General features: G+C 38.4%; 1 protein-coding gene across 2 annotated transcripts in view; it reads right to left on the bottom strand.

Moving 5' to 3' along the window:
* Positions 1 to 10,764: 10,764 nt before the first annotated feature.
* The window catches only part of cpne7 (copine VII), a 33,881-nt gene continuing 27,978 nt past the window's right edge, over positions 10,765 to 16,667 (bottom strand). For both annotated transcript variants that reach the window (XM_034196998.1, XM_034197000.1), the window contains exons 16-17: positions 16,212 to 16,448; positions 10,765 to 14,846 (exon numbers count right to left, since the gene is read on the bottom strand). In XM_034196998.1, the coding sequence (XP_034052889.1) occupies positions 14,694 to 14,846; positions 16,212 to 16,448 (390 nt within the window). In that variant the 3' untranslated portion in view covers positions 10,765 to 14,693. The remainder of the gene's footprint in view (positions 14,847 to 16,211; positions 16,449 to 16,667) is intronic.

Raw genomic sequence — 16,667 nt, 5'->3', positions numbered from 1 at the left:
GGAGTTTGTTCCAGATATTTGGAGCATAATAACTGAACACTGCTTTACCATGTTTAGTTCTGACTCTGGGGACAGAAAGCTGACCAGTCCCTGAAGACCTGAGAGATCTGGATGGTTCATAATTTAGCAGGAGGTCAGTAATGTATTTTGGGCCTAAACCATTCAGTGCTTTATAAACCAGCAGCAGTATTTTGAAATCTATTTTTTGACACACAGGAAGCCAGTGTAAAGACTTCAGAACAGGAGTGATGTGATCCACTTTCTTAGTGTTAGTGAGGACTCGAGCAGCGGCGTTCTGAATCAGCTGCAGCTTTCTAATAGATTTTTTAGTGAGACCTGTGAAGACACCATTGCAGTAGTCGAGTCTACTGAAGATAAAGGCATGGACAAGTTTTTTCAAATCCTGCTGTGACATTAGTCTTTTAATCCTAGATATATTCTTTAGGTGATAGTAGGCTGATTTAGTAACTGTTTTAATGTGACTGTTGAAACTCAGGTCAGAGTCCATGACTACACCTAGATTTCTGGCTTCATCTGTTGTTTTGAACATTGCAGACTGAAGCTCAGCGCTAACTTTTATACGTTCTGACTTGGCTCCAAAAACCATTACCTCAGTTTTATCTTTGTTTAATTGGAGTAAGTTCTGACACATCCAGTCATTGATTTGTTCAATGCACTTACTCAGTGTTTGAATTGGAGCATAGTCTCCTGGTGAAATTGTTACGTAAATGTGTGTGTCATCTGCATAGCTATGGTAACTTATTTTGTTGTTTTTCATTATCTGAGCCAGTGGTAGCATGTAGATGTTAAAGAGAAGAGGCCCCAAGATGGAGCCTTGAAGAACCCCACATGTCATATTTCTCAACTCAGATGTGTATTTACCTATATAAACAAAGTTGTTTCTGTCCTTTAAGTAGGATTCAAACCAATTTAGAACTGTTTCCGAAAGTCCCACCCAGTTTTCCAGTCGGTCTAGTAATATGTTGTGGTCAACAGTGTCAAACGCAGCACTGAGATCTAATAATACTAACACTGAAGTTCTGCCACTGTCTGTGTTTAAGTGGATTTCATTAAAGACCTTTACAAGAGCAGTCTCAGTGCTGTGGTTTGGACGAAAGCCTGACTGGAACACATCGAAACAGTTATTTAAATGCAAGAAATTACTCAACTGTTGAAAAACAACTTTTTCAATGATTTTACCTAGAAATGGGAGGTTTGATATGGGCCTGTAATTGTTCATTACTGAAGCATCTAGATTATTCTTTTTTAAGAGCGGTTTAATGACTGCAGTTTTCAGGGCCTGTGGAAAAATACCTGAGTGAAGAGATTTGTTTACTATATGAAGTAGATCTGAGGCCATGCAAGGCAAAACATCTTTGAAAAATCCTGTTGGAATAATATCAAGGCAGCAGGAGGAGGATTTCAGAAGTTGAATAATGTCCTCTAGGTTTTTATCATTAATCTGATGGAATTGTGTCATGGTGTTTGAATTTATGTTAGGTGGACATATTTGCTGTTCCTGATGAGAATTAGCGTTTGCTTCATAGCCTGTGATCATCTAACCGGTGGAGTTTTTTAAATGAACTATTCATGTCAGAGTTCAGGTTACTGTAACAGACTCTAGGCTTGTTTAACTGTGCAAATGATTTGTGAACTTTCTCCTGTATTTCCTCTCACATTGCTCTGTATAATCTACAGAATTACACATGGTTATCACACTCCAGTACATAAACCTTGGCTCTGCATCAGCCAATCGGATTGCTACGCCCTCACTGTGAGCGGGACAAAAACACGGCTGTTTGTTGTTCTGGTAGAAAGTCTGCACATCTTCTTCCGTCGTGAACTTAAAACAAACCTGTTTCGACTGCAATATGACCAACAAACCTAACCTCCCAGACACACACACACAAAAAAAAGCTGAAAGATTTAGGTCGGTAGAGACTAATGCACCAGCACTCACAATGGTATGGCTTATTTGAAGCAAATGTACTTGCAGGTTTCTTGCCGTTTTGAGTTAGTATCTTCATGGTTTATTGCACCTATTGTGAGTCGTCTTTGTTAAAAGCAGCAGCAAAATGAAATGTAATGTCCCCGTAGGTGGAAATCCCTCTAGTCACTCTCACTGAGTGGCAGCGTTAGCATTCAGCTTTATTGTCGTGAAAACACAAAAACCACGTCTCAAATAGTAAAGAGTTGATACTACAAGTAAAAGCTTGATTTTCTACAGACTGCAGAAAGCTAAAGATAGCTGACTTTTTTTTATTTTCTTTTTTTTACCATCCCCCACTGTCGTAAACCCAATAGTTGTCTGAAACTATTACACGGCATAAAACTATAACAGGTATGTTCAGTTTAGGGCTATTTAAGTGTCCTTAAGATTTGAGAATGATTTGACAAATGACTCCGAATGTGGGAAACTTGGGGCAACCTCTCTTCTAGGCCTGATTAAGAAAGTTTATTTCCTGTGTTTTTATCTTCCTATTATGTCCGTGCACCTTTTTTGGGTGACAGAAGTAACCCCAACCATGGTGGTACATTCATATTTAGTTGGCTTTCATGTCATGTATGTAACTTGATAGTAATTGGCTTTGAATAAAACATTCACACATGCAGTAACAAAGAAAACTTTTCAGTCAAAATAATTCATCCAAGGTTAATAATAAAGGCTATTTAACTATTTATGATTTGGGATTAATTCTCCATCACTCATCGGGCCTAAAGGGCATCTAATCTCTGAGCTAATATAACGCTCCTTTATAGCTTAATTAATATAAGTCCAAACATTACTATGGGGAAAGAGAGAGAGTCTGAATAGGATTGTTCGATCAAGGTTGTGAAAGGGAAATTCACGATCTCCTTCTTTACCTTGCAGACGTGTTTCCTTGTAGTTTGTGCCTTGCTTTTTGTTGGTGTGGCTATGGATCCATGCAGGCTGAGCACTTGACTAATTTAAAAACCATTAATTTCCTACAGAGCCTGAGCCATAGGAGGCTGTAAATTGGTGACTGTCTTTGTTGGGTTACTTAGAGAATACTTGGGTATCTGGCTTGATGACTGTCTCACTTTTAAACTTCATGTCAATAACCTGCTTAAAAAACTGAGGGTTAGGCTAGGTTTCTTTTACAGAAATAAGTCCTGTTTCTCGCTTGAGGCCAGGAAAAGGCTAGTCACTGTGACCTTTTTACCTGTGCTGGATTATGGTGATTTGTTATATATGAATGCACCTGCCAATTACCTGAGCAAGTTAGATGCAGCGTATCACAGTGCACTGAGATTTTTGACAAATTGTAAAGCACTTACGCATCACTGTACCCTGTATACCAAGGCGGTTATGCCATCACTTACTGTACGGAGGCTCAGTCACTGGTACTTTTTCATTTACAAAGCCTTGTTGGATAAACTACCATCTTATATCTGCTCCCTGATCTCTCTGCGAATTGAAAGTACTTATTGCCTGAGATCGCATGCTGTGGTTTTATTAAATGTGCCAAGTGCTAGGACTGTCTTAGGGAAGAAAGCTTTTAGATGTGCAGCTCCACTAACATGGAACAGTCTGCAAAAAGAATGGAAAATTACCAAGCTAGTACCACTACATATTTTTAAAGCTCGGTTGGATGCTACAAAATCAGATGCTGTTGGTACCTGTACTTGTGGTTAAATATGTAAATTGTAATCCCTGTACATTTTGCTGTATGATGTCCTTTTGTTGTTCTGTTGTTTATGTCTTCTTGTGGAACCTACTGCTGCAGGTCTCCCTTGAAAAAGAGATCATTGATCTCAATGGGATTTTACCTGGATAAATAAAGGTTTTGAATTGAGAGACAAAGATACTGGGTCCGAAAAAAAATTAAGAAGCAGTTACAAATATTTGTTGTTAATCGTTAATAAACACAAATGATGAAACCACACAAATACCATGTCACCAGTGGAACGGGCCGGAAAAGAGGATGCAGAGTTAATCAATGCATTTCAGCTTCAATCAATATAAGGACATCACTTCATTAGGTGTCTTTTTGAGTTTGGACTTAGGATATTGATTAGCTTGATTGACTAAAAGAGATCAATGATAGGGTTGTAATCACAGCTTTGTTTTCTAATCCTCTTACAGCTGGTTATTTACAAATAACACCGGAATCATCCTTCCATACGTGCCTGTTTTTTGCCTTATCAAACTTCTTTGTAACAATGTTCTGTGTTTCCAGATTTCAGCCATTACTTTGTTGAACGCAATGCTATTGTTACTGTACAAAATGACTGCTGAAACTATAACAATAATACCTACATTAGTGTAAATTGGATTTACTGAAAAGTCCTTACTTAAAATAAAACACCTGATTGTTCCAGTCCAATAGACTGTCACACATGGGCAAAGATCACAAGCAAGAGATTACATTTGAGATTACAAAAACAGCCCATCAGGGAAAGGAAGTGATGTCTCTAATAAGACATCACAGATCGATAGGTAACTAACTCAGGAGTTTATCAAGACATCTCAAATGCTAATACAAGAAAGGAAAGAGTTAGGATCCTTAATGATTGTATAGATCAATAGAAAGGCCAGTGTGAATCATTTCAATACATCACCAATTGCAACACCAATTGATTCAATATCTTTACAAATCCAATTTAAACACATCATGGTGTTGTTCTAGTATTCCTCTCATGGGTATAACTAGCTTTTATTTTTTTAAATACTACTTGGAATAAACAAACATGGCATCTTTCATTGCAATGTGACCTCAGGCTGTGTACAATCCATCAGTAGAAGAAGGGGCTCTATTAATATTAATATTTCCCAGCATAAAACGCGTTGTACTGACTGAAACATGGAAATATCTGCCTGAATATCAAGCCTTTACATTTCCCATTCATTTCATGTTTATCGGTATTCAAATGTATATCATAATTTCAAATGACTTATTGAGGTATTTTTGAAAAAAGTGTTTTTTATCATCTGTGGCAGATTTATACTGAATCCCAGATGCACCCTGTGTTTTATGTTTAGCTGAAAGTCCCATTATAGCATTTGGTCCATAACAGATGTCATTTTCTGATAAGACAGCACACAGTTATGGCCTCTGTATTTTGGAGTTGACTCACAACATTACTCTCATACTTGACGCAGATGTACAAATGTGTCTCCCTTTAAAAAAAGAAAAAACATGTCACCATCTGTCTCTAAAGACAGGCTATGACTGCACTGCAACAGAAAAAGCTAAAGCACACATTTGAATTGATCCATGCATCGCCGTTAGATATCATAAATGTAACGTTTCCATTCTAGGATTGATTTTGTGATTTAATGATGTGATTTATTTTCTCTTTTCTGCTTCATTTACCAGTCTAATTTATGTACAGTATAAAGAAATTGGTAAATGTCTTACTCTTCAGATACAGATACTGTATGTCCCTCCCTGTATGATAGATAGTATGATCATTTATATTTCTCAGTCTTTCAAAAGATCTGATACAGTGAATTTTTTTTAATTAATTTATCTTCAGTGATTTGATGAGACAAATTCATAATAGAACAAGACCTTGAAGATTGGTGATATAACTAGTCCTATTAAATTGTTTTGTAGTTATTTCAAAAATGTCCCAACATTATCTTTAATTTACCATTTTTGATTAAACGTTGTGCACAAAGCTTATTCAGTCAACTTTAACCTACTGCACCACCAACTCACTGTCCCTTTGAATGAATCATCATCACTGTTCAAAAGCTGCACAGCGTATGTGTGAAATGCCGACTCCTTCATTAGGTTTGAGTGTACACACAAGCCTATTTAACCTTACACATAATTGCAGATCATCATTGTGTACCAAATCAGCCGTGTCTCTAAAGACTCATTGTTCGCAGTGTCTTGCATTAGTCACATCCTCTAGCAATCCCAAAGAGGCCATTGCATTACACACATATATAACACAAGAATGTAAGACAAATCTATTTTTATTCAGTGTACAAAGTATTACCGTGACAAAATTACACTTGGAGAATCTCATAATGGAAAAGTCGAAGTGAAAAAGTGGCCCCCTCTGCTCCTAATGTATTATACTTCCATTCAGATCTGCTTCACTGATTCCTACAGCAGGTGTTGCAGCCTCGTGGCTCTTATATATGTTGCTACCGATGAGATCATTCTCCATAGCAGTTGTCAGCATGTTAGACTCTTGGCAATTTTCTGTCGCAGACGTCAATACATGTGCAGAGCCCTTAACTGTCCACAGCCATTTTTATTATCTGTAATGTCTCTAAAAATCTGCTGTACTCAACATACTCAGCAGCAAATTGCATACAATGCAGTTAGCGCCTTGATGGCGAACATAATTGAGCATTTAGCAGCAGAGATTTCCCTCATTTATTATTCTGATATTTATTGCCTTTATTTATTTCATTGTTTCCACACTTTTCCACAAGGAAAAAGAAACAAACAATAAAAAACAAGATTCAATATTACATTTGTGTAATATAAATATGGTTGGCCTGTGCCAGAAATAGTTTTGTTTGCACAGTATCTTTATATTGCCAGCCAGAAAGAAAGCAAGCTGCTACACTGAGCAATAACACTGGAAAGAAAGCAACAAATAACAAGTAAAACACCATTACATATTCTCATTTTAGTATCTAACAAAACTCGATGAAGAACATGATCTAAAGATTTTTTTTTTCATCTCTACCAGGCATCCAAATTTCCTTCTGTCCCCGGAAATTGATGATGAAATATGATGTTTCAAACACAGACCTTCTCCTGGTTTTGCACAATCAGAAATGGAAGAAAAGTATAAGGGCATCCACAAGTACAACAAGACAGATTCCCACATGTGGGTCAAATGTACTTTTTGTAATAAGTCTAGGGACATGAGGAGAGAAGGAATAATTTGTTTGTCACAGTTAGAGTTGTGGAGTTAAAGGAGGGTCATGAAGCAGAAACTGAGCACTGCTGTGAAGAGTCAACACTCAAGAGCAGTCCAGCTGGCCAACAAGCTACTCCAGAGCCTAATTAAATTACTTTATCCGTGGGTGTCAGAGACATAAACAGAGGTTACTGGCACTGAAGCACAAATTCACAGTTTCCCGCAGTCCAAAAAGGCTGTTCATTCTTCTGCCGAAGAAGAAACTCAGATACTGAGGCACACACACACACACACACACACACACACACACACACACACACACACACACACACTGTTCTTGCTAAATAGGTAAATTAACCTCGCTTTTATCCTCCTGTCCTTACCCGTTTCAGTAGCGCGCCCATGGGTGCACATTTGGCCTATTTTTATTAAGACAAACATACACAAGCATTATATTCACTTAATAATAATAATAATAATAGATTTAATTTGTTAGCGCTTTTACAGGTGCTCAAAGACGCTTTACATATATAGTGAAGAGAACATAAAATAAAGGAACAACAAATAAATATATAGTTAAAGTTAAAGTCAAATAATACAAAAACAATCACACATTAAAAGCCAGATTGAAGAGGTGAGTTTTTGTAAGTTTTTTGTTGTACTTAAGTTACATGTGGTAGTATGGGGCAGATTAGCCACCGCCTCAGCAGCTGGGAGTTTGATTGGCATTACAGGTGGCCATTATTTCCCTAATTTAAACAGTGTGTTCTCGCATGATTTCTAAATCACGTGAGATTGTTTTTTGAAAATATAGATTATACATGTTTTATATGTTTGGGGGTTTAGAAGCTGTAAAACTTGAGACTTTTGGAATTTCGTGTTTCACAATTTTCGCTATTAAAATGTTGTAATAACTTTGGAGATCCCAGGTTTTATCCAATACAGCCAATATTTCATTTTGTGAATGACCAAATAGGCTACCTTCAAAAATCATGACATTCCCATCAGTGTCATTTCTAATTTTGTTAACTGTTATGTCAGATATTAAGCATCCCAACAAACTAAACTGCAGTGGGCAACATGGTAAAAATATTTCAATATTGTCATTTTTAGCGCATTAGCTGCCAAACAACAGCCCCACAGAGCTGCTTGTATGGATATTCTGTTTGTTTTTTATTTCCTCCAATTCTATATTAAATGTCACCTATTATGCAAAATCCACTTTTTCATGTCTTTTATACATAAACATGTGTCCCCTCTGTGTAGAGAGAATCTGAAGGTTTCAGGAAAAAGATTCTCTCACTTTTTGTCCTGATCCATTTATATACAAACCTGTCTGAAAATGAGCAGATCAGATTTTGGCCACTTTATGATGTCATAACGATGTTTTGGCTTGTGTAACCATTAGCCAATAACCAACCAGGGTAACCCCCCCCCCCCCCCCCCTTATCACCTGAATCTCCTCCTAGAGCACCATATGGCGCATTCACACCGCAGTACTTTCCAACAAAGGTTCATAAGAACTTAGTTAATGAGAACTCTTTAGTTCTCATGAACTAAGTACAGATCGCGATCACACCGGAATCGCGATCTGCTGGGACTCCCAGCAGCTTCTACTGAAGCCTTCCGAGTAAATCGCCAGAACGCCGACACCTCCTCATCTCCACCGCTCCCATGTTTTCTTTTGTGTTGCCATAAGTTAGTCTCTCTGCGTTTCTGCGCTGGGCTAATGCTAATAATGCTAATGCGAGGATAATAAAAATGGCGGCTTCACAACACTTTTTTGGAGTTTTACGGGGCGTGGTTTGCATTCCGCCCAGCCAATCAGAAATAGGAACCTTTTTCTCCCACGAAAGTACCTGCTCTCTAGCAGGGACGGAAAAGGGGGTAAAAAAGGTTCTGATGAACTCATTTTATTTCCGGCTCTTTTTGGTGTGAACGCGACATTTCGGAACGATATCGGAACTAAAGTGGGAAAAGTACTGCGGTGTGAACGCGGCTATTGTGTTATTTTTAACCAAATATCTCTCAGAGGGGCGTGGGGAGTGGCTCCTTATTTTCATCTAAAGTAACAGACAGAGAATCAGCACGTTTGAAACAGAGGGGTTTATGGGATGCTACAATGCATGATCTGTTTGGTATTTCAAGCCAAACACTTCAGAGACATGTTTTGTATATATCTGAGAGCTATAATATATTGATGAAACACAGTATAATAGGGGACCTTTAAGAACATTCACCAAAGTACCCATGTTACGGGAAACACATATTGAATGCTGGTAGTGAGGGTTTTTTGTTTTCTCCCAAGCGGTGAAAATGACTATGTTGAATCACAAAATGAATGCGGGAATTGAGATGTGTGTGAAAGGATGTGAATGAAAGGCATGAGGGAGCAGTAGAGCAAGATAACACATATGAGGAGTACAAGGCTGCATTGCATGAGGATGCAATATTTTCCCAGAAGCTCAATCAAATTCAAATAAATCCGCAAAAGTACCACTATGTCTCTTGAGAAATGTTTTGTACTCCTTCTTTAACAGTGTGTGTCAGTCTTGATGCTGACTCATCCATTGACACGTTTCAATAGACTCACTTCAGTCAGGCTTTCTGCGTAGAGCTTTTTGATCGAGCTGCTGGTGACTTGGAACACTACATAGATTGGAACAAAATAGAATATATTATAATAGTGGCAATGTATAGTTGAAAAGTATTGTAATGTGCTGCATAAGTAACAATGCACTCCAGGAGCCTGTCAGAAAAGCCTTATAATTCATTTGGGATGCATTCTGAACTTCATTCTTCAAAGTGTGTTTGTGTGTAGTTGTGCATATAAACATGTATGTATGTGTTGTTCAATAAATGCATAGAGCGACAGGGAGATACAAAGCATGTTAGAGACAACATCAGAGGAGCGAGCTGGAAGCATTTCAAAGGTGCGTGCTGTTCCCCTGGGGGAAGGAGGAGACAGCTAATTACTACTGAGATTTCCCATTCTCCTACTCTTATTAGTCATTTCCTCATTACGGGCTGGCATTAGGCACCCAGCCACTGAGAATAAAGCCATTGGATGCCCTTTCTTTTCTGTTTTAAAAAGGCTTCCAGCTAGACCTCCCAGCACTACCAGTGTTAGGGAAGCCACGCTGTGTTTAAAGGCATTAAAGGTAATCTGATAACGTGAAGGCAATGAGCTGTTTCCACTAAACAACAGCACCTTGTCCCAGGGTGCAAGCCTGCTGTTGATTTCATTGCCAGTGAATGTTAAGCGGTTGTGAGTGTTTTTTAATTGTGGCCATAAATCAGTCGTCCATGCAAGGAAGGGGTAACAGGCGAGTGAGAGCGAGGAAGTGTTAATGTTGAACACAGAGCTCACCTGGGGCTCACAGCCCCGCTGGAGAACCAGTGGCATTGCGAAGGTCAGCGGCCATCACAATCAAAGCCTTACATTTCTCATGATAATGTTGAATGGCCTCCTCCCAGATCACTCACGCTGCATCTTTGTCCCTGAATCTGACAAAATTGATGGTCTACGTCTCCCCACAAGTAGGTGTCACCATGGAAACAACCGTTATTCAGTGCTCTCAACAATAGCCGTTGAATGAAAGGAGCTGTCTGATGGAATTAAAGAGTAGGCTCAGTTCCTCTTCCCATGTATTAAGTACTCACAGCACCAGCAGCTAAACCATACAGGGCAAATGTGTACACGATAGCATAACCTACATTTCATCAAGTACATTAATATTGTTGTATTTTCTATGTATCGCTCCTCTGCAGCGGTGAGAACATTTTACACGAGTGAGTAGGATCAGATTAAACTGGAAGAAATAAGCAGACAGGTGTATCTGATTTTTGACAAAACACTTTGCAAAACACACAATTAATTGTTATAAATAACAAATCACAAAGAAAATGTCAGTTTAAGGATTAGATTTATTCATCTATTTGCAAGACAGAGAGCGTAAACTACAAGAACAGAAGTTTGTGCAAATGCAGGCTTGCATATTAGCATATCTTACGACCCAACGGAATGACTGCATAGCACAGCTTAACAATAAAAGAAAGCATGCAATAAATCCCTTTCTTCCTTTTGAACAAATCAAATATTTACTAATGACGCATGGGTTGCTTCTCACCCACACGGTCTGCAGTAACACCAGTTGCACATTATGTTTATGGGTTGTAAACCTTGTCCTGATTAACGGTGGATGGGGGAAAGAGAGAGAGAGAGACAAAGACTGTCTGTGAAAAATGTCAAATGCATCAGTGCGGTGTAAAACCTATGCCTCGTTCATTTTGTCGGACAATGGTGCAATGAGATAAGGGGAAATAAGCAGCTCAATTAATTATTTCCAGCTCTTTTTAATCTGCAGAGTAAGATGGCCACACAAACTGTGTTTGTATAGTCTCCAGTGTTTCAGCTCACTGTGTTTGCAACACTGTGGCACAAATGATGGTTTCCCATCAAAACATGAAGGATTTTACTTTTTATAAAGTGGCAACACCAAATGGGTTCTGCTAGCTACTGAACATAACCACACAATAATACATATGTGCAATGAAACTGGTAATGAGAAAAGATAAGGAATTTAACAAATATTTTTCCAAAAAGGTCTCAAGCGTTGTTAGTTTAGGGCAAATCTGGCAAGGCATTAAAGACCCATGCATCACTCTATATGAATTACATAAAACATCTGGAAATATTTCATATTTCAGATAGCTCAAGGAGAACATAACAAATGTTATTGGCACAGTGTTTTGATATTTGAACTTAGAAAAAAACTATTTTGGCATTTTTTGATTACTTATCAGAGAACAAAAATATGAAATAAATACAAATAATAAAATTCCTATCCGATAAAGGAATACCATTTTGTATGTTCTAAGATTGTAGAATCATATCTCATGGAAATGTCAAGAGGACAGGGTAATGAACCACTTGAGCCGATGCAGCTCATAACCTGAGGCAATGCAATAAGGTGGTCTCCAAGGATTTGTAGGTGATCATAAGGCTGGTTTCATAAATAAATGCTTTTTTATGATATTAATTTTGTTATCAGAATATGTTTTCATACTTTTTGTGTTGTAAAAAGGTTTATCAATAAAACATGTATAGTAACACAATTATTATAGCCTCTAACTTCAGATGTGAGACCAAAGTCCCTCCACATCATTTACTGATATGGCTCCATATCTAGGCCTGCTGAATCGATCGGACTCGTCCTATGATCCACAGCGACAGAGGAATCCTCGATAGTTGTGATCTTCAAAGGAGTTCAGAGAGCAGCCAACAGCAGAGCTTGCTGTGTTTAGGTGTATTCATAAGAAATCAATAGTCTGTATCTGGGGAGGACTGGTAAAGCTCTAGAGGACAAATCAAAGTCAGATTAATATATGTAGCTTGGGGGTGGATATGTGTATGTTTGAGAAGAGTCTTCCAATGTATTAAATGGCTTTTGGCCAAGTGAATTAGTCACCATTCAGAGCACAAATATAGCATATAAGATACATATAAGAGCAACAAGCAGGTGAATAAGGTATAGAGGCATTACTGGAAGAGAAAACCAATCAAGCAAAACATAGTTAGGGTTGAACCTATTCGGTGAACTCTGAGGATTTTACACACTTTTGCATTTAAGTCACTTATGCTTCTCAGTTAGCCAGCTGATAAGGGCACCAATGTTTGACTTTCATTCATAAAATAATTTGACCAGATATAATTTCTTTGAATCTGTAAGGTGTATGTTTTACCTATAAATGAAATGAAAATACTAATTTGCATTTGCAATTTCAAAACCAAGGTAAGTGCAAAAGATTCTAATTGTATTATTATATTAAATTCAAATTTCAAATAGATTTGTGAAAGGTTTGCTCTTGATACATCTTGAATATTCATTTTCCAGTCCAGATTTAAGGTAAACCCATCCATATTTTGTAAATAGGAAGGAATCATTTAGAGGTGCCTTGCATAAGTGATGAAAAGGTTTGAATGCCAGGAGGATGCCTTTTGAGAATGTCTTTGCAACTTTTTTTACTTTCTCGTTCAATTGACTTTTATGCACTTCTTCAAATTGTAATAATATGTGACATCTCTCATTTCTTGTTTTGTTAGAGGCCAACATTTTGGGAAAATACTGAGGCCGCAACATGGTACAGCTTTATGTGAACTGTTACAGACTACGCACTGAACACTATGACGACAATCTGCACAACCCTGACAAGGTAAGTTAAAGTGAAGGTTAGAGATTCAGGCAAGAAATTCTTGAAAATGAAAAGCACAGATTCACAGAAAAAGTTTGTTCGTGAGACGCACATGTACAAAACATGAGCAAACGTCAAATTTAACACATTCCAGAGCTGGTTTGATGAACATTAGCGTGTGTATTGAAGCACTTGTTTTAATCGGCTTTGTGCTTTCATTGGATCTAAACTCTGCACTCCACTTAAATTCCCTACAAAACATCGAGTTAAATGATATTGCGTATAAAAAGCAGCACAAAGAAGAAGAAAAACAGAGCAGGAATGTGAAGGACAATAGCAGACTATTCAAAAGGAAAGTATTCATTTGACATGAAGGATCATTCTCACAGTTTATACTAAAGCCACCAAACTCACTGAATCATTTGTCTTCTCTTGGAGAAAACATAAGAAGCAACTTATGCTGCAGAAACCCAAACACATGCCAGCTGATTACATGGCTGTATTTTCCATGTTTTTATGACTTGTGAGCTCCCTTTTGAAACTGAAAGAAGCATACGCAAGCTCGAGCCATAACAAATATTACACATAGCAGAAGTCACTTAAAGATTCACAGATGTAGAAGGTACAAGGTACAAGGTCCAAAGGGAGACATATTGGAACTAATCCAGGATTTCCCCATTGCTGCTGTTTCCTCACCTGGCATTATTAAGACCTAATTACTGGTGGATTTGATCAATATTTTACACAGAATACACTAACTTGGCAACCTGCTAACAGCCCAGACACTCAGCATTACTTGCTTTCATATTCCCCAAGTGGGGGTGGTGTAATTAATGGTTCATGGTGTATCAATAAGGATTTTCTATTGAGAATGGCTGGTGCTCTTTAGAAACAGAGTTTTCACTTTTGATTTTCCACTTCAAATCAACTCATGATAATGACTGATTTTAAATATGCTATCTTTGTTCTTTTGGAAATATGGTTGTATTGTTATCCAATATAAGGCCAATATTGCAGCCAGAAAAATGTAGGTACATAAAGAAAGGTCAAGGTATTAATCGGTCTGAATGCAGCATTTCTTCCTGTAATTCATATATATATATATATATATATAACATCTGGATTAAATGTTGTCAGTATTTTCAAGTTGAGCAATATCATTTTGATTGCAACATACAGTACTGTACAGTTTATCTTCAAAAGTACCTGAAGATGTCACATAAGCAAAACAGTAACATAATAGAGAGGGTAGAGGTGCTGAATGTCTTGAGCAGTGAGGAATTTTAAGTCTGCATCCGCTGGATAGATCAGTACTGAGGGATTGGCCTGCATGCATACAAATGTGGGGTAAAAAACAACACAATCCTCCAGAACTGATACTGAAGCTGCTGGATGGTCAAGGTTTTCAAAGCCAGGGAGAACAACGCTGGATCCACATCGAACAGACACATGTAACCAACAGCCTCTGTAGTGCTGTCCTTATGTAAACACTTGTGAAGAATGAAATAAATGAGTAACAACACATTTAGAAAGCTTTTTGCTTCAGTACTTGTCCAAAATTGCGAGGCATGCGTCCTTTCTCCCTCTCAGTGTTCTGGACTGATGCTGTGGTCAAAGGTTGGTCCCAGGAGCAGGCTGGGGTTTTATTCTGTTGGGGTGGTGGCAATAGGGGTGAGGACGGGGGTCAGCGACTCACTAATTGGACACATTGGGGAGATGGCCCTATGGCTGTAGTACTCCACTACTTGCTTGGGCACCTCTGCAAGAACACATTTGGCCAGGGCTGCAGGGGAAGCCTGCAATGGAGACAGAGAACAGCTGGATTTGTCGGGGGACTACAGATGGGGTAACAAACACTTTTATGTTTCAGACATATTTAAGACAGTCAGTATCAGACATTGTATTAGAGTGTTCTGTTCATAACTCATCAAAAAAAGTTATAGTTATAGTTGATTATTTAATGTTTAACTAGGATGCAGTGGGTAAAAGATACTTTTGTTTAAGCATATTGGGAAAAATAAATGTCAGTAGTATATCACTCATTAATGAATATCTTTTATTTCACATGTGCAGGCCTGCAAGATAAATCTGGGTAAAAAGGGAGTGCACTTGCTGTTTGATTTTTAATTGTATAAAATGTAAGTGTTACAAATATGTAATAATATTATGTAATACATACTGTATGTAGGTTAACTATATACATGAGCGATCAGTTAAAGAAAAAAAAAACATAAAGTGTATATATATATATATATATATATATATAAGCTCTTATATCGCATAGATTCTGTAAAACTCTCCTGAAGGGATGACATTCATGTATTTCCTTATATTGTGTTTTGATAATTAAGGTGCAAAGCATTGTGGAAAAGCATCAGGTTAAAACCTACCATATGTATTGAGATACACTTTGCCTTTTCTTTTTCTTTTTTAGTGTAGTGGAGCCTCACTTCAGAGTGTTTACCGCGACCTATCTTTGGTGTTATGAAGTGACTGAGCTCGTGAAATGTCTACGGGAGGGCGGGGGAGCATCGCTGCGGGGCAACTGTGGACCTCTGTCGCCTGTCAGCGCAATTTATATGATGCCGTTTAAAAAAATGAAGGGCGGTGCCGGCCGTCAGCGTACCGAGCCGGCCGTCAACGGCCCGCTGACGACCGGCCGTTCTGTGATTCTCCAGGTCCGCCCTGTATTCCACCGGGTCACCGCAGCACCGCGGTGCAGACGGACCCGCTGGAATACAGGGTCTACCGCGTTTAGGAACCGTTAAGCAGAACCGAAATTGTGTATTTTGTATGGGTACCCGGTACCCGGCATTTTCTTATCGGTTCTCATCTGGAACCGAGTTTCGGTTCCCAACCCTAATGGTGACTGTAAAAACCACAGCATATGATTGACATAATTTTCATACTAGTCTCTTCACCTCTCATCACCCCGTATCCTGTATTTCTGCATTTATTAGGTTTCTCTACTTATTTATTCATTATTGATTGTTGTTGAAATGTCTGTCTGCTGCCTATGCGCTCTTTTAAACAACAATGGAGAGGGTGTTATGTAAAAAAAAAATCAATGTCCACTTGTTTTTCTAACACAGATGTCAGAAGAAGTGGGGTTGAGGCTGAAAGTCAAGAAGTTAGATTGACAGACGGAGAGAAAAACTGACCGTTTTGAAGTCTCTGAAGGGCACAAACTGCACAATGTCCCTGAGGACTGGCTCGCCCTTGGGTGAACGTAGGACTCCGTCATCTCCATCCAAAATCTGCATGTCTGTGAAGTCTGCATTGCCCACTCCAACAATAATTATGGAGAGAGGCTGGTAGGAGCCTCGCACAATCGCTTCACGTGTGTCTGCCATGTCCGTCACTACACCATCCGTGAGGATGAGCAGGATGTGGTATCGCTGGAAAAATATAAGATTATTATGTCCATACTGACACCAACCCATTTTAACAGCAACATGTGGTTTAGCAAGAAAACCTCTAAGTGTGTGTTTTGGTCTTTTTGTTTTGGGGAATTTAAGTGTGAGTGCCAGTGTGTTCAGCAGTGAAAACAAGGGGATCAAGAACAAATAAAAAGGAAGGCTATTAAAAACAAAATACATATTTAAAAAAAAAAAAAA

Source organism: Gymnodraco acuticeps, unplaced genomic scaffold (assembly GCF_902827175.1).
Source record: "Gymnodraco acuticeps unplaced genomic scaffold, fGymAcu1.1, whole genome shotgun sequence".
In the NCBI taxonomy this organism is placed as follows: domain Eukaryota; kingdom Metazoa; phylum Chordata; class Actinopteri; order Perciformes; family Bathydraconidae; genus Gymnodraco; species Gymnodraco acuticeps.
The sequence above is the reverse complement of the archived record's forward strand: the minus strand, read 5'-3'. Positions and strand labels throughout refer to the sequence as shown.